We start from the raw sequence: 20142 nt of genomic DNA, 5'->3' as shown, positions 1-20142 counted from the left end.
ATTACACTCTCACAAACTCATTGGAAATGTAGTTACATGTTAAGAGTGCTTACTAAGCCAGTAAAGGCGAGAAAAAGAAAGACTACAACTAAAATATACTAACTAAACAAATTAACAATATAAAAAAATACGAAAAACATACAAATACATATAGCAGGTTCTAAAACAAATATATGTACTACTTATACTTTGAACTACCTAAAATCACAGATCTAATTTGTCCTACAGAACTATTAAAGAAATCTATATCACATTTTTGTATATATTCATTACTTTGGTACATCATTCGATTTATAGGTGAGTTAAACATTGGAACAGCTTTTTATTTCTTATTCTTAAGTTTACTTTAGGAACCACAAAAGTTATCTTGTTAATTAATGAACATTTCTTATATTTTACATTGTTGACAATATTATATAAAAAAGAAAGAAAGAAAATGTGCTATATTACGTAAGAATAATCTTGTGTACAAGCATCCTACAAGCTAAAAAAACAAAAACAAAACAAAAATACAATTTCAAAAATTGACAAAGCAATGAACAAAATTAAACACAAGAAGACAAAACTTTTTGAACATACTTGAATTAAAGATAACTAAATAAAACAATCAATTACTAAATAAAGGTAAACTTGTTGACAAAACTAGAGAAGAAAAAAGAAAAAAAACTTTCCAACATGTCCAAGGTTAAAACCTATCATTAAAAAAGTCATCCAGGTTATAATATGCCTTAGCCAATAAAAGCGTTTTTAATCTCTTTTAAATTTCTTAACATCCGATATATGTCTAACACATAGAGGAACATGATTGTAAATTTTTTTACTTATGTAAATTAATGAGTTTTTGGTAAGGGAAGACGAAGGAATAGGTAGGGGAACATCATTTACACGAGGAGTCAATAAATAGTACATCATTTAAACTTCGTCTAATACTTAATCTAACCATACTAAATTCAGTCAGCATACTTTCATAAGAAATCATATAGGGACAGGTATTATGAGTTCTTAAGTATAGATACCTTAGAAACCTCTTTTGCATTTTTCAATCATATCAATATGCACCAATGACTGTGGTGACCAAATAACAGAGGCATATTCTAAGTGGGGTCTATCCAATGTATTGTATAATATTATGATTGATTTTATTTGTTTCTAATTACAAATCTAAGCACTTCATATGCTTTATTGACAATAGCTTCATAGTGCTGGTTAAATTTAAAGTTTGGCTGCATGTACACACCAAGGTCCCTACATTCACTTTTCCTGCTTAGTGACAAATTATCAATCATGTAATTAAACTTGGTACATTCCACTTTTGGTGTAAAAGTTAAGACATGACATTTACCAACATTTAATGACATTCTATTGACCTTAAACCACTCAGACACTGAGTCTAAATTACTCTGCAACTCATCACAATCTTTAATAGATGATATTATATGTTTAAATAACTTAAAGTCATCTGCAAACATGACACACTCAGAACATTCTACAGAATCTGGCAAGTCATTAATAAAAATTACAAACAGTAATGGACCAAGGCTTACTGCCCTGTGTCACTCCAGACACTGCCATGTACTGCACAGATAATTCTCTACCCATCTTAACCCGTTGAGTTATTTTCTGTTGGGAAGCTATAAATTTACATGCGGACAGAGAAAACCCGAATTTACCTAGTTTAGTGATCAGCAGACCGTGATCAACCTTATCAAAAGCTTTTTCATAGTCCGTCATGATCACATCTAACTGCTCCTTATTGTCAATAGTCTTAGCTGTTGTCTCTGTCAGAACGTCAAGATTGGTGACAGTCGAGACTCCCGGCAAGAAACCGTGCTGCTGTAGAGCAAATTTATTTATAAAGGTGTTCAAGTTATCTTGGTATAGAATGTTTTTAAACATTTTTGCAAGAGAATTAAGAACACTAATTGGTCGATAATTGTTAACCAAACATGCATCTCCTGATTTAAATATTGGAGTTACTGTTGCATATTTCAGCATTTCAGGAAATGCATTCGTCATTAAACACAGATTAAAAATTGTTTTTAGTGGAGCACACAAAATATCAGAACATCATGTGATCGTTACCAGTGGCCTTTTTTGGCTTTAATTTTTTGATACTTGCTTTAATGTCGTCGTCAGATATAAAGGAAAACATAAAACTGCCGGAACATTCTTCAAATTTAGGCTCCTCAGACTGCCGGAAAACTGATTCAAAATATGCAGCACATGTGTTAGCAATGTCTAGAGCACCACTAACAGAATGACCCTGAAATGAAACCTCTGTCGGAATATTAGGTTTTAAACGTTTAGATCTTATAAGGTCCCAGAAGGTATTTGGGTCAATAAAAACATTGTTTTCAACTGTCTCATGATACAATTGCATTTCTTGTGTAGTTTGTGATTGTGGCCCTCAGGGTTTTAAACTGCTTTTTAACCTCCAAACTAGCATCCCCTTTTTTTATTTGTCTGTAGACTTTACTTTTTAACTTTATGTTTTTTTTTAATTCTGTAGAAAAATAAATTGGATAGCTACTACTTTTGCAAATGTCGCTCTTTACTGTTTTTTTTCGGTATTGCTTTATCCAAGCATTCATATACCTTTTTGTAAAATAGATCAATACATATGTTTACATCTTTAGTTACTTCAAGATCTGACCAGTTAACATCCTTCAATAAATTATACAACTTATAGAAATCACCCCTTGAATAATCATAGATATGCTCACTGTGAGGAAGACTTATTCTCTTTTGTTGTGATCTAGGCAGAGTCATACTAATGGAGGGATGGTATGAATCCTCCTCTAAAATTGGACTATCGCAATGTTTTAAGTCTAAAATGTTCATATTTTGCAGTACAAGGTCTAGTTGCTTTTTGAAGGTGGTAGACAATGGTACAGTTTTCAAGGTCTAGTTGCCTTTGCATTTTGTTACATACAGAGTTGTGGTGATTAAGATTGTAAAAGTTTAAAAAATTATTTAAAAACTTACTTTTCTCACAGCCTTCCGTTGAATAAGGTGGTAAATTGAATTCACCTAAAATTATTACATCTACATTCTTATCTAAAATACACTCAAATTGATTAAAAACTTGGACATATATATCTACATTTACATTAGGTGGGATATAAACAGCAGATAAATAAAATAATTTCTTTTTACTTTTAATATTTTACAACATGTGGGGGTGCAATGTATTTATGAGAGAAAAGGGATAATAAAAATGAACATACCACAGGCTGTTGATTCCTTTCTTCTATATACTTGAGCTGCCCGTCACTGCTGCTACCGGCCGGTATTTTCGATAATCGGCAAGGTTTTACGGGATTAGTTACTTAATTTGAGCACTAGTGAAGTATACATTCAAAAAATGTTAAAAGTAAAAAGAACAATAGAAGTCATAGACTGAGTATGTATTCTTGTGTAGGCTTTTACAAAGAGGGATCGAAAAGAGAGAGAGTGGGGGAAAACATTATTCAACACTAGGTATCCATTATGCCGAAAAACTTATTGCAAATTGTAGAGACCCATGCGCGGCTCTAAAATTTTATTTTCGGTTTGTTCTAAGTAGAATTAAAAGTTTTGAGTGTTTTTCGCGATTTAAAAATAAATAAATGTCAATAAAAAAGCAAGCCGAAACGTAACAAACAACGAAAAAGTTGAAAAAATCACTCATCTTATTCCTAAAAACCATCGCCAACCAACTCTAAGAGATGTCTATAATATCATAGAGTTCAATTTAGATGATTTTATCTGAAGATTGCATTATTGCGTTTGATTCTTTCATTTCTTATACAGATTGTTAGTTAAGTATGCAGCTCCACTTTAAGCGGTGATCCTTTGAAAACTGTTTCAAGGAACAGGAATAAATGATTATTTTTTAAAATACTTTCAAAAGTTACGTCGTACCTTACCTAAGAGTAATTTTTGAGTATGAAAACTTTAATTATCTTTTATATAAAATGTAATTAACAAAAGACTCAATATGCTCTTGTAATAATATGATCATGAATCACTTAAGTCACTATAAATAGCTAGTGACTTACAGAAATGACGATAGCATCTTAATACTTGCATTGCAAATATTATTTTAAGCAATCAAAAGTTCAAATTTGGTCTCAATTAATTCCATGGATAACTCGTCTCAGAGTCTTTTAACCTCTGGAACATACTAAAATTTATTAATTTGCAATGATGACACACAACATTCATATCCCACCCTATATAATTAATGTGTTAAAAGTATTCATCTTAAAGTCTTTAACTGTATAAAAAAGATAACGAAATAAAATGTGTTAAAGTGACTTTTACGCAAAATAAAAACATTTTAATGTTTTAAATATATCGTTTTTACATTTATTAAAATTATAAATATTTTTGTGATATTTTCCCTTTATAAATATTAAATATATACCTCTGACTTTTTGTTCCTAATGTACTTCCGCCCTGTATAGGATATCGAGATCAATGAAAAATATAAAAAGCTAGGTTTAAAATAGTAAATACATACATAAAATCGTAAGTGAACAATGAAGTATCATACAATAAGACCTTACATCCCATAAACTAGTAAGTTTAAAATAAAAATACATAAAAGAAATATAATTAAATAATATGCAAAAAGCAACATTAAAAGCAAATGTACCACGGGCTAAAAGATCTCTTTAACTAACTTAGATTTATGTTTTAAGCTCATAGGTATATATGGATTAGATTCTTATAAGAATTTCTGTGGAAATATTAAAATGAAGTGTATAAATAATAGTGATATGAGTATGAATATATACAGTGACCGCCTAAAGTTCCGCATAAAATCGATAAAAATTAGAGACATAATTTTTTGAGAAAATGCTCGGACTCGGACCGTCGATTTTTATTTGAAGTTGCGCATTATTTCACATAAATTTTTGTATACAGGGTGGAACAAAAAAAATATATGATGTCATCGGTCATTTTTTTAAATGGAATGCTATATTTTTTATTGCATTTATGAAATATAGGCGAAATTCCAAGCAAGTTTCATATAACACACCTTATCTCAAAACTCAACTGTTTCAGAAATATTTACATTTAACCAACAAGAAAGCAAGTAAGTACCGGGTGGCCAACTAAGAATGGACGTCGGCGATATCTCAGGCCCTAATAGTCGTAGCGCCTTGAAAAAAAAATTTTTTTAATAAAAGTGGCCAAAAAAAAAGCCAGAAATTATTTTGAAGTTCATTGGTCAACCGCTAGAGGACGCCACAGCTTCTTTAAATCTTAAAATTGCATTTTTGCCAAAAAACCTCCAATAACGCACACCTCAAAATATTATATTAATATTCTAGGAAGATTTCCTCACAAAAAAGTTTCTACAAAAATTTCTGTCAGTTGTCAAATAAAGTGGCGGGGGGCGTTTTTAGCTTGAATAAAGAAAACAGCTGAAAATCAGCTATGACTGGACCGATGTTTTTTTAACATATTTTTTTTTAAGTCTATTGTTGCCTTATTTTTTCAACCAAAAAAAAATTTCAAATTACTTTTCCTAAAATCCGCTAGAGGGCGTTGACTTGTGACTAACCCTTTCTGACGGATTATTTCAAAAAACTCAAATGCAACTATATATATTTTTTTACGTCATTAAAAGCGGGGAAGAAAACCAAAGAAACTGGTGAAAACGGCACTTCGATATCACTTGTTAAACTAAACTTATTAACAAAATAGTGTCCATTCGAAAATAAAAGTGATAAAAATGGCCATAAATTACTATTTGCTTAGACAAGCTGAATAAACTCGTATTATCTAAGTATTTTTAAAAAGAAACAAACTCAGTAGTGTTTTAGAAAATCCGAGATATAGAATTGATCGTTATACGTTTATTTATACAGGGTGTTAACTAAATAAAGTTGACCAAATTGGCCTATTTTGGGAACACTGTGCATACAGTTTATAGTTGTTCTATAGGAAAGTTTTCAAAATTTAGCACCATACCATACCATAGAAAAGTCAATTAAAGATACAACAATAAAATAATTTGACACTTGTAACAATTTTGATGATCCGGATGTAGATGAAAACTTGCTTATTTTAAATAGAACCCTCTATTATTATAGAGTGACATATTTGTTATTTGATATTTAAATTCTACATACAATTTTAAGAAATCTTAGGTGGTACAATAAATAATATGTTATACACATAATTTATTTAGTGCCTCCCCAAATGTTCCAAATGCATTCCATCATTTTCTATGCACTGAAACATCTTTTGTTCGGTAGACAAAACTGCAGTCTCTACCTCAGCAAATGCATGCAGACTCTCTCGAGTCTGCATGCAATCCCTAAGCCGGCCAATCATATTTTGTCGCGTCGTAGGTCTTGTTGCAAAAACAATTTCTTTAACTCGACCCCATAAATAAAAATCCAGGCACGTTAGGTCTGGTGATCTAGCCGTCCATGGAAAGGTACCGCCCTGCCCTATCCATCTACCAGGGTAGGTAGCATCTAAAAACTCCCGAACATTTCGGGCGAAATGTGCTGGACATCATTCGTTGGCGAATTTCAAGCGGCATATCCTCTAATAAAATTGGCAATTCCTCCCTTAAAAACTGCAAATAATTTGCACCATTTAGTGCGTTGTTAAAAAAAAATGGGCCGATAATTCGACCTCCTGCCCAACAATTTAAAGACCAACGGCCTTGATGCTGGACTTCTCGCATCCAGTGGGGATTCGTTGGTGATCAGTAATGAATATTGTGGAGATTCACGCCTCCATTGCTGTGAAATGTAGCCTCATCTCTCCACAATATGTTTGAAAGCACCTGAGGATCCTCTGCAATCGTACCCAAAAGCCCGTGACAATGGTCTAGCCTTCGGTCAAAATCTTGTGCACTTAATTCTTGATGCAGTACTAAATGATATGGATGAAACCTGGAACAAGATGATGACTGCTGATTCAACAGAATATACCAATCTGGTGCTTGTCGTGTAAAAATTAATTAATTTTACATTTAAAGCATCATCATCAAAAAATGAACTCTCCTTAGGAAAATTAAGTCTCATCGCGTATAGTAAAGATTAATATCCAAAAGATCGCTTACCTGTACTCCTTAAGAATATTCTGAACAGTAGTTCGATTTACTCCCAGGTCGTGCGCTATTGTTCTAGTACTTAAGTGAGGATTAAACTCGACGTAGGCTAAAACATTTATTATGTTGTCTTCGGTGCGTCCCCTGCGTTGTCTCCGAAACACGGGCAGCCAAACGTTTCCAGTCGTTCGCAAACGATGTATGATCCGAAGAAAAACTTTTGCAGTAGCATGGCATCTATCAGGATACTGATGCGCATACACCCTTGCAGCAACTGTGGCATTTCTCATACATTCAGAATAAGTACCTATTATGTCAAACGCCTCTTCGTTTGTGTAAAGCATTGTTAAACAAAGCAATACGAAAAACAGAGATAAAAAGTTAAGGAACAAAAAACTTGAACAAAACACAAAAAACTGGAACAAAACAGGAAAAACTGGAGCAATACGAACAGCTGGCACAACACGAAAAACTGGAACAATACGGAAAACTGGAAAAACAAAGTTCACAATACGGCGAACTAACAAGAAAACTATTGGATGTTATTAGCGAGACTTAAAAACGCTTTAACAATCGCAAGAAGAGACGCTAAAATGACATTTAACTGAAATATTTACATATTTTGCTTCCATGGTTACCTGCCACTTTTGTTTCCATAGCCTACTAACTCAACTTTCCTATGCACAGTTTTCCCAAAATAGGCCCATTTGGTCAACTTGGTTTAGTTAACACCCTATATAAATAAACGTATAACGATCAATCCTGTATGTCGGATTTTCTAAAAGAGTACTATGAGTTTGTTTGTTTAAAAAAATACTTATATAAAAGGAGTTTATTCAGTTTGTCTAAGCAAATAGGAATTTATCGCCATTTTTGTCATTTTATTTTCGAATGGACACTTTTTTTTATAACTTTTGTTTAAGAAATGATATCGAAGTGCCGTTTTCACCAGTTTCTTTGGTTTTCCTCCCCGCTTTTAATGACGTAAAAAAATATATATAGTTGCATTTGAGTTTTTTTAAATAATCCGTCAGAAAAGGTTAGTCACAAGTCAACGCCCTCTAGCGGATTTTAGGAAAAGTAATTTGAAATTTTTTTTTGGTTGAAAAAATAAGGCAACAATAGACTTAAAAAAAAATATGTTTAAAAAAAATCGGTCCAGTCATAGCTGATTTTCAGCTGTTTTCTTTTTTCAAGCTAAAAACGCCCCCCACCACTTTATTTGACGACAGAAATTTTTGTAGAAACTTTTTTGTGAGGAAATCTTCCTAGAATATTAATATAATATTTTGAGGTGTACGTTATTGGAGGTTTTTTGGCAAAAATGCAATTTTAAGATTTAAATAACTGTGGCGCCCTCTAGCGGTTGACCAATGAACTTCAAAATAAATTCCAGCATTTTTTTGGCCACTTTTATTACAAATTTTTTTTTTCAAGGCGCTACGACTTTTAGGGCCTGAGATATCGCCGACGTCCATTCTTAGTTGGCCACCCGGTACGTCTATTTACAAATTAAGATAAAATGGAGGATACAATTTTATAAACTGTGAAAACTCTTATTAATGTGTCAAGTGTTCAAGCTGATCCCCATTTACTTCTTGGCAGAAAGCAAGAGGGTTTACAAACTCATGTAAAACACTATCAATTATTTCGGGTGATATACGACTAATTTCATATCTAATTCTATTTTTCAAATCTTCTACGTTGTTTGGCTTCTCAATATAAACCTTAGTTATCAGGTACCCCCATAGAAAATAGTTGCAGGGATTTAGGTCTGGTGACCTGGGCGGCCACTCTATTGGCTCTCTTCGTCCTATCCATCTTCCTGGGAACACTGTATCCAAGTAATTACGGACATCTCGAAAGAAATGTGGCGGTGTCTTGCTGAAACCACAAATTATCTGTCGGGACAGCAGGGTCTTGTTCGTCTGGGTATACCGACGTAGTACCGACAGTTTTGCCGATTTACGTATTTAAGAAATATTTACACCGTTTAAACAAAAAGTTGCTTCATCTGAAAACAAAACTCGTAACACAAACTAGAACCCTTAACTGTAACAACGGTTTTATTTTGTAAAAATGATGCCCCTAGTCACATATTTTTATAAACAATTAGAAATTACGTATACCGTTTAGAGTATCTAAAATATTAAGCTGTTTTTAACAATCTATTCGATTATTTACCTATGTTTTTGTTTCTTAGAAAATGAACTGCCTCAAACCGGGTCTAGAAATAAACGTGGAAAGAAAGCAACTACAACTGCAAAAAAAGTTGCTGCTAGAGGAAAATCAAAAGTTTCCGTGCCAATAATTAATAATGAGAATGCCCGATTAAATCCGGTTGATGATCACGTAGTAGATGAACATCCGATGAGTTTGGAGAGCGAAGTTATACAACATTCTAAGATTCCAGATGTTTCTGGGATTGAACGTTTTCCAAACTTGAAGGAACCTATTCTTTCAACCGATCCTGATTTAGGAAGTATTCTAGAGGAGAATGCTAACGATGCTACTAGTTTTCAAGGTACTAATTTAAGTAGTCTAAAAAGTATGGATTTTTTTAATTTTTGTTTTCCAATTCATGTCTTTATAAAGGGTCTTAGAAAAGTCTTCAAGCTTTAAGGATTATACCTTTTTTATTGCAATATCATCTGAATAAATTTATCTTCCTATGAAATTTATATTAAGTATTAACTAAAATACTAAGTATTGAAATAAGTGCGAAAGTATAATTTTTATTGTTTGGTACCGTTTTTGATATGTCCTTTTATTTAATTTTTGAAAAAATTGAGCTGGGAAAGCAAAGTCGAACATGTGAAGTAATGCAAGGATAATATATCAATTTCTCGATATGTTACGAACGGTTTTTTTAATATATTTCTTTAAAAATTATTAGTTACAAATTTTTAAGATCATTATCATAGCCAATAATGTACAGAAAATTCTTAATTGCATATAATGCAAAAAACTGTTAACACCTACAAATTTCACTTGCATCTCAACCGGTGTCAGAGCAACAAATAAATTGTCAGTGTGTAAGAAAAATGTCAAAACTCCATGTCTTGGAAAAGGGAACACTTGCGGACATAGGTTTATATAGCACACTGTTAATTTTTTTTATATCAAATCACTTTCCGAAATTTTCCGTACTTATTTATCAATACCTTGCAGATTATTCAGTTGCTAAAGATTGTCTTAGTCTATGCTTGGAATACAGGCTGAAAAGCTTATTTTGTAAAAAGATACATTAAGAGTATTTTTGCACCTTGCACCCCTTATCTACCAAATCATTTACTCGAATTATCTCTAAATTATTTCTTTAACATACATCAAAGATCCCAAGTACCAAAATTAGGAGCACTAAAATAGCAGCATTTTAGCAGCAAGTCTTTTTATTCTAAACAATTTTTTAGAATTGATAATCTACTCTTTAATGTGGTAGATTTGCTCAATTGGCTTTTTCCACCAAGGAAACTAAAAAAATATCGTCATTCGCAACTTTGATATTTTGTTGAGATTTCGCGATTAACTAAAAACTTGATATTCCTATTCATAAATATCTAAACCTGCATTTCTTGGCAATAACTTTGTGCTGGATTATGCTGCTTGCTCCCGGATGTTATCTGGATTTCCAGGACTTCGTTTAATTTTCGATTTGTTTCTGTATAATTTTTTTTTTAAATATAAATGCGGCTTTTTCGTTGAGCGCAGGATTAGAGAATCGAAGACGCGAAAACTTTTTCTCACTTATATGATGTAATATGATGAAAATAAGATATTTTTAAGGCTGTATAATAATAATACGGTTTTTTTACATCAATGAGCTTTTAGTTTCTAGCCTTCACGTTTTCTTCCAATTTTTAATATTTTGCCGACAAAAAAGAACATAGCGAAAACTAACCAGATTCAATATAATTAAGATATAGAAAGATAGCGCGGGCAGTCAAATAACAAAAGAATAGGCTAGTCAGGGTATTCCGTGATAAGAACAGTTGAAAAAATAAGGATTGTACTTGCTTGTAACAATGACAATCCTGTATCTCTGTCAAATCAATTTTTTTTTAAATAGACAAATTCGCTATTGCTATATTTTAAACTAAGGTATAACCTAAAGTTGAAATAACCTTTCTGAAACTGTCTGAATGTCTAAATCTATAAATTGATTGTTAACCTTATATTAGTACGGCGCTAATATTTTATATTAGCCGTAAAAACATATACAGTCTCAGCCAAATGGAATAAATTCCGTAATAAATAAATAAATAACATTTTCAAAAAAACGCTCAGACACGTCGATATGTATTTTTACTTACCTTTTAAAAAATATATCGAGTGTCAAGAATTTTTGCAATAAATTCGAAAGCACTAAAATTGTACATAAAATGATTCTAAAAATTGAGTAATATGAGGGTGTCACATTTAAAATGAGAAAGTTGATATTGGACACTGCTACATGATATGCCCTGTATAATTTTTTTTTTTTTAATAGACAAGTAGATATATCTATTGACGTGTCTGAGCGTTTTTTCGAGAATACCCCTATTTATTTATTTCATTTGGCTGATACACACTGTATATTCAATAGTCCAGAAACTATAATCCTGTTAATGGCTCCCTTGAAATATTATATATATATATAAATATATGAAATATAACTCTTAATGACTAGATATTAAAGAATTTACGGCCAATATCATTGGTTTTTTAAAAATTAACATGTTACAAAAAGCTATTATCTTTTTTAAGCTCATTTTTTTTTATAAATGTAAAATAGCTGAAATATTAAGTCGTATCTTAATTACTTTTGTATTATTTAGCAATTCTTTGTTTCTTAGATGTTGTACCAACTTCCAAGACTAAGCCTAAAAATAAAGTGGGTAGACCAAAGAAAACTCCTAATACAGACACAATTTCAAAAAAACTTGCCAAGGAGAAATCAAATGTTTTCGAACCAATTGCTAATAAAGAGAACGCGAGGTTGAATGAAGTTGATGATCACACAGATAAACAACCGATGGTTTGTGAAAGCGAGGTTTTGCCTATGGTAGATAACATTCCTCAGATTCCGGATGTTTCTGGCATTGAACGTTTACCAAACTTCAAGGAGCCTATTGTTCCCAATGACCTCCAAGATTCAAGAAATACTCAGGAAAAGAATGCGAATAACGCTACTAGTTTGCAAGGTACTATTTTTAGTTTAGATTTTATTAAATGTTCTTTTTACGTTATGTTCATATACAATGGTGTAAAAGGGCTCTAGCGTAATAAGTACGTCGAATCGGCCTCTAAACGAAATGCGAAGTTAATTGAAGAAACGCAGCTCACGATAACTCTTAACTAACTTAATGCTTATGGCATTCTAATTAATTTAGATACACACCCCACAAAAATTATCGCATCACTTATTATTTCTTAAATATTTTAAATTTTTTGCCTGTTTTTTAAAATTTCATTGATATTGATAATTAAATCACCAAATAATACGACTTTTGCATCATTTATTTTAAATCAGTTCAATCTACAGAGGACAAACATTTTGATTTGCCAAAACATACAAAAATCAAAAAAATTGTACAAAACATTGTGGCGTTAACTTTACAGTGTTACTATTTTGCCAAGAGTTTGCAGACAGTAGCTCAGAATTATTGGAGGCTTGGGATTGTTCGAAGATTCACTTATGACTGGCTATTAAAGATTATAAACTTGATTATAACTATTAAATAAGAGGGCGCCACTTAGTTTTTTTTTAATAAATGAAAGAAAACTAAGAAAAACACTTGGTATATAGGTTTCAATTAACAATTAAATGACCCTGGATAAAGTAGATTTAAAAAGACAAAAAAAATATCTTAACAATACAACCAAATTATATTTACATCAAAGATATGTACACACCTCATGTTCTAATCTGATAAAAATTAATAATTTGCTATGAATTAAAATAATATGAATAATGTTGATAAGATTTAAATAAATTTGACAAAAGTAACATTTAAATTATGATTTCGCTACTAGGTAGATTTCAGCACTTGAAAAATAAATTGCAATTATTAAAGTTTTTTTTTTTATAATATATTTGTAGTATGCAGGGGAAAGTTCATGAACCTTTTCACCTAAGGCATATCAACCTTAACCGAGTTATATCTACTTAACTACCAAAAAAGGTACCGAAAAATACTGAACAAAAAATAACTAAAATTATAGATAAGAAATTGACATATTAAATTATGATATTGATTAAATATTTGTAGCAATAAATTGAAATTAAAGATATATTAATAAAAATTTAAATAAGTGAGACAAATCTATGGTTAATAATATTTAAATAAATGGAATAAACTGGCCTGTATATTCCTCCAAGAAATGAACGGCTAGCCTTCAAAACCTTCAGGCTGTGAATGTATGCCATTTGTAGCTTAGCTATCCAGACTGGGAATTTCTAATACTAGCTCTAACTCTGGCTACAGCTCCACCGCTTTCAGCAATTTCCCGGGGAAATCAACAGCCTGTAGCCATCAACAATTGAAGAAGAATAAAGAGGAAAACGGAAAAGTAAAACCCTAAAACAACGGTTGCCATGGTATTCACTGTCGATAAAAATGAATGGCGTTCAAAATGTGATACACTCACCTTGCTAAGTTTCATTATGTATCCATTAAAATCTTGGGCATCCTGCACCAGAATTATGAAATAAACGGTTCCCTAAAGGAACAAGATTAAGGACTATAAATTATAAACCATATTGGCCACTTCCTGCTTCATAAACTTCGGAAATAAAAAACCGGCCTTTTACGTCTGCTTCTACCTGCAACACGGGAACAAGTCCTCGAAAAAATGGATGCAGTACCGACTAAATAAGTAACGACCCCACCTTTCGCCTGAGTTGTCAATATCAGCCAATCAGAGAAAACATTAAGACCAACCAGAAGAGTGACGGACCGTCAACAGAAAGCATGAATAATTAAACCAGGAGAGTGATGCGTTACAGTAGTAATGTGTTATTGACAGTGTGAATTTAAAGAAATATCAATAAAAGAAGTTGACTGAAATTATTAAGATAATTATTGAAATTAATGAAATATCAATGGAGCGTTAGTGAAAATAGGAGTAGAAAAATAAAACGCTACAACATGTATACAAAAAAAATTAACTTTATTTAAGCCAATGAATTTCTAATAGCGTGTGTTACCGCCCCTGGCTCTAATTACAGCTTCCATTCGTCTTTGAAGGCTTCTAAACAGGTTCTGGAGATATTCTTGCGGCACGTTTGCCCAGAAGTCAAAAAGAACATTTTGAAGATCATCTCGTGTTCTTATTGGTGCTAGATGTTGCTGAATTTGCCATCCTAGATGGTCCCAGACATGTTCTATCGGATTAAGGTTCGGGCTACGTGCAGGCCAATTTAGGGTGGGTATCTCGACCTTTTCTAAGTATTGCCGAACAACTCTAGCAGCGTGTGAACGATGAAACATTATCATGCATAAGCACAGAATTATCACCGATATATGGCATATAGGGCACTTCATGGGGTTCTAGGATATCGGTTATATACCTATCAGCATTTAGTCTTCCATCATTCACTGGTACTAGCTCCGTGCGACCCTCAAAAGAAATTCCCCAAACCATGATAGAGCCACCACCAAAGCTTTCAGTTTGACAAAAATTAACCTGATCGTGCCGTTCACCACGTCGCCTATATACTGGTACACGCCTATCTGAGGAATATAGACAAAGTCTTGATTCATCCGTGAATAAAATATTGGACCAATCTTGAATATTCCAATTTGCGTGTTCTCTAGCAAATTGCAATCTTGGTACTCGATGTTCTCTGGTAAGACGTGGACCTCTAGCTGGCACTCTGGCTCGTAAACCTGCTTCTCTTAGCCTATTTCGAACTGTCTGTAGGCCTATTCGGGCATTACGAGCAGCCAACAGATCTGTTTGCAGTCTTCTAGAGGTGGTATGCCTAATTCTTGAAGCCGTTAACCTTAAGTAACAAGAACCTTAAGTAACTCTTCTGCGGCCTTGTCCGGGTCGTCTGGATAGTTGTCCTGTTTCTTGGTAGCGATTACAACTCTGGATATGGTGCTTTGTTGAACTCCCATTGTCCGAGTGACGTATCTTTGACTGCGGCCATCTTCTATGAGCGCAATGATTCTAGCGGCTTCTTCATTAGTCACATGTCTTGTTAAACGTTCAGGCACATCCATTATTAACAATAAATTTAAATTTTCACTTTAGAATAACACTATTTGCTTAGAAAAATATGTAAGAAATTCGGATCATTTTTTGTCCATGATAAGAAACCAGAAATATGTTTTAAGTTGATACATATACAGATTGTCCCAAAAAATATTAAAAATATCTTAAAATATTAGTGATGCGATAATTTTTGTGGGGTGTGTATTTACAGGGAGTTTAGTTAAGGGTGTACACTATCTTTATCTCAAGAGCTCTGGAGCCAATTAAGAACATAATATAACAAAAATGGCAATGAGGGATCATCCCAACATATTTTCATCTTTGCAAAGTGGTCGTAAGTCGGCGCATTTGTCAAAATGAAAATTTAAAATTTGACCAAAATTATTAAATTAAGATATAAGTTTGATAACGTTATTAGAGAGCTAAGTATATTTTTTATGTATTCGATTTAAGCCAAATTTTCATTGGATCTATTGATCCAATTGCGCCAAAATCTACATTTTGGCGCAAACCCTATATCGATACATTTATTCGCTTCGGAATTATTGCCAAATAACTGGTAATAATAGAATCAAAAACAAATAAATTATCGTTTTTATGACAATGAAAGCAGTAACTGTCAGTTTGGTTTGTTTATTGTTTTGTGAAAGAAAGTTTACTGCTTATTTCCACTATTAAAGTAAAAATGCCGTTTACAAATGAAGAGACATTCGATATTTTATCTGTGTATTTTGAATGCTTTCGAAATTCAGCCAGAGCTATAAGAGAGTCTGCTTTGCAGTACCCTAATCGGACGCATCATTTCAGGCATATGTTTACTCGCTTAGCAGGACGACTTAGATAAACTAGCATAGTACAATCAACTTCTACTCAAATAAGGTATCGCAGAGTCAATACAATCAAGATCATAAACGTTTTAGCTTATATCAATGTTGATCCACATGCTGGTATTCGCGAAATTCATAGGCATTTGGGAAATTTAGTTAATTTCATTAATATAATTTTCATGTTTAACATGCATCTCTCATATTGTCTTGCACCAGGCTCTGCTAAACGCACCAGGCTCTACCAAACGCATATTTCGACAACCACTTAAATTATTATCATTGGCTTGATAACCTGATAAGGGACGATCATCGTTTTTTGGATACAGTACTATGGACAAGTGAAGCCTCATTTACCAGCAATGGTAAAATAAACCTGCCCAACATGCATTCCTGTATGGTAATAATCCTCACTGGATGCGTGAAGTTGACCATGAACATCGTTGGACCGTGAATGTATGGTGCGGAATTGTTGAAGGAGAGATTATCGGCCCTTTTATCTGATAGAACTGTATATGGTGAAATATATCTTCAATATTAATGATATGCTACAATTATTAGAAAACATGACCTCGCGACACTGAGAAATATATGGTTTTAACACGGTGGATGTCCTGCCCATTTTGCGAACCAGATGCGTCACTACCTTGATAAGCAGTTTATTTTCGGGTGGATTGGAAGAGGAAGTTTATTTCCTTGGCTAGCTAGTAGATCTCTAGACTCAACTCATCTCGATTTTTAATTTTTAAAAGAATAAAAGATCTCGCTCACAAAAGTTGACCAACATCACGAGAATAGCTGTTCTTTGTACCTATTATAAATTATCTTATATATGATACCTTGTTCGTTAAATTTTTTTAAGATATAGCGATTTAAACATGACAACATTAATTTGTTTTCCCCACTCTTATTATTGTCCAATGAAAATTTGGCTTAAACCGAATTAATAAAAAAATTACTCAGCTGTCCAGTGACGTTATCAAACTTATATTTTAATTTAATAATTTTGGTCAAATTTTAAATTTGTATTTTTATTATATTATAAAGTTTCAATTTGACAGACTCTTAAGGCCATTTTGCAAAGTTAAAAATTCTGGACGATTCTTCATTGTCATTCTTGTTATAATTTTGTTTTCCTAATTGGCTGGGGTCAAGGGTCCTTGAGATATAGATAGTGTATACCATTAAGTGAACACCAATATAAATACGTTCAAAAGATTGTAGTAAATTCAGAGACCTTTTCTAAATTTTTTTTATTCTTTTTTTGCTAAATTTTTGTATTTTAAGTAAGTAAAAAAGATAAGTAATTTTTAATACTTTTTTTTAGTTCGGAGAACCAAGTATTAGTAAAAAACATCCATTTTACCTCATAAGGTTGTTTTATAAACTAATTCGAAATAAAGAAAATTTTTTTTAATATTTATTTCAAACCATATTCAAAAAGTATAGAAAGTTGCCTCGAGATATCCCGGGTGACACAGGGAAAAGGCAACACTTACGTTCCGTCACTTCTGGTTAATCCGAAATTGACACTAATTTTCTTATTTTAAATGGGACACTTAGGTATATCGTTACGTATTTTGATAAAAAAGACTAGAGGGCCATGATACCGCATTTGCTACTTTCCATCAATGCGTCAGAAGTTTTTATTTTTAAATAAATGCCCAATTTAAAATTTTCTGCAAACCAGTATTTTTGGCATTTACTTAAATTGTTTAAATAGCACGTTTTTGAGAAGAACCGCTTTTAATAATATGATATGATTGTTTTTTAAATCGGTTAATAAATAAGCCCAAAAAAATAAAAAACTAGGTCACGTACGTAAACGCGTTTAGTTAATAAATTAAAGTTAATAATAAAAATAACATGAACTTTCAATTTTTGAATAGCAGACTGCGATTTGACGCGTTCGTCAATTATTTTTATTAAATGTTTTACTTCACGCTAATACACATACCAGTTTTCGTAAGAGAACTGGCAATGTAATTTAATGATAGTTGAAAACACGAGTCTTCTAAGAGCAATCTTCATCAACCTCTTTATATGAAGGGGGCTTTGAAAGACGACTGCAATTCTCCAATCGGCTTCTAAGCAAATATCAAGAAAATAACTTGGTTTTATTAATTTTTTATGCTTGAAATTCTGGTCTTCAAACAGTGCTAGGTTTCATCGACAAAATACATATTGAGGTGATAAGATATCATTCTCAACAAATTAAACAATTGTTTGTCCTAGACAGTTGCAAGGACGATTCGGAATCCATGTTTCGACTGGAGTTATCTGAACGCACATTATCGGACCGATTATTTTTTCATGGTGCTCTAACTGCTGCACGATATTTTCAGTATCTAAAAAATTTAATTGAACAATATTTAGAACTTCATCCTCTAACGGTTCTTAGAAATATGTATATTTATCAGGAGAGTTCGGCCCCTCTGAATTCTAGAAAAGTAACCAAATATTTACAGCGTCAGTTTCGCGAAAGGACTAACTCTACTCATGGTCTGACTCTAAGGTTAGCGGATTTGACAATCCTAGATTTTTTTATAGGGATACGTAAAACACCGTATAATTTTGAATAGGCAACGGACAAATATTTATTTACCTAGACTTTACAAGTATCGGACAATGTATAAGTAAGTACTAAATAAACGCTGCAACATCACAAATCAGTAGCCTGCAAAAGCAAAATGAACACTACTTATAATTAAAGTAATCTACTCTCGTGCTTGACCTGAAGGAATTAACGAGAATTTCTAAAACTTTTTAAAGCATAACTCCTGACATATTAGAAAGGATTGCAGCAAACGTAATTCTAGAGAGTAAATTAGACAAAAAAGTGGACTTTGAACAATACATGTAAAAAGTTTTAAATGTGAATAATATAAAACTTTTAATAACAGAGCCAGAGAGTGAATTAGACAAAACAGGTTAATTTTAAATAATACACGTAAAAACTTTTATGTTATAATATTTAAAAATAAACCTAATATTTCACTTTATTATGCATTTGGTTTAAAATAATACAATAAATTCAATCGACGATCTTTTTTGTTTAACATTTGTCTGTACGAACGTTATGCTAGGTAAATGTTAATAGGATGTATTTTTTTTTTAATTTTAAAATTGATTAAATGAAATATGTGGTATTGAAGTATTGCAAACAAAAACGAAACTTCTCTTTTACCGTCAAATAGTGTTATGTGACAAAAAAGTCGTGTTATTTTACATTATAAAATCCCCTGCTTTTGAATAAAGCGAAGTTTCCTATCTTATTGTTATTAACTTTAAATTAATAATTAAGTGCATTTATGTGGCTAACTTTTTCTCTTCTTATGAGCTTACCCATCAATCGATTTAAAAAATAGTCATATCAAATTATTGGGAAAAAAGCTGCATTTCAAGTGGTTCTTCCTAATATCATACTGTTCAAAAAATACAGGTTATGATGACATTTTAAATAGGCGTGTGAAAGATTTAAGTACTAAAATACAATGAAAATCATTTTTTCGTAATTGCTTGAGTAAGAATTAAAACTTTTAAGAAAACTGGCACTAGTTTTCCATTTAAAATAAGAAAGTTTTTCGCATGCTGTTATAACCGTTCTATCAACATACCAAATTTTATTCGTTTATCTTAAAAAGTAAAAAAAAAGTGTTGCCCTTTTCATGTATCACCCAGTATATTGACATAATTAGATTTACCATAGCAATCTGGTTAGTGGTAAAAGTAGGTTGAAAATATTAATTATTAATAAGAATAATCGACAATTTCGTGATATTGGCACTTCTGGTTAACGATAAATTGTCACATCCATTAGCGTATACAGGGTGTCCCGAAATTACATCGCAATATTTTACCAGCCGCGTCTTTGTCTAAAAATAATATAAAAACTCCATATACAGGAATCTTGAAAAGTGAATCGTTTTCATGTTGCAGGGTGTTTTATAATTCCTATTGAAGGTGTTTTTTTGTTAATATTTTCGAAACGCCTGGTAGTTATTTTTCGAATTTTTTTTATCGTATACTACTGTTATTGTTACTAACTGATTTTAT

At 32.1% G+C, this 20142-nt stretch overlaps 1 protein-coding gene across 4 annotated transcripts in view; it reads left to right on the top strand.

Annotated features, from left to right (window-relative positions):
* LOC126735356 (uncharacterized) overlaps positions 1-20142 on the top strand; it is a 109628-nt gene that overhangs the window by 56906 nt on the left and 32580 nt on the right. For all 4 annotated transcript variants that reach the window (XM_050439318.1, XM_050439319.1, XM_050439316.1 and 1 more), the window contains 2 exons: positions 9264-9584; positions 11896-12243. In XM_050439318.1, the coding sequence (XP_050295275.1) occupies positions 9264-9584; positions 11896-12243 (669 nt within the window). The remainder of the gene's footprint in view (positions 1-9263; positions 9585-11895; positions 12244-20142) is intronic.

The sequence above is a fragment of the Anthonomus grandis genome, chromosome 4, assembly GCF_022605725.1.
Source record: "Anthonomus grandis grandis chromosome 4, icAntGran1.3, whole genome shotgun sequence".
Lineage (NCBI taxonomy): Eukaryota > Metazoa > Arthropoda > Insecta > Coleoptera > Curculionidae > Anthonomus > Anthonomus grandis.
Note: the sequence above shows the minus strand (reverse complement) of the source record. Positions and strands in the feature narration are given on the sequence as shown.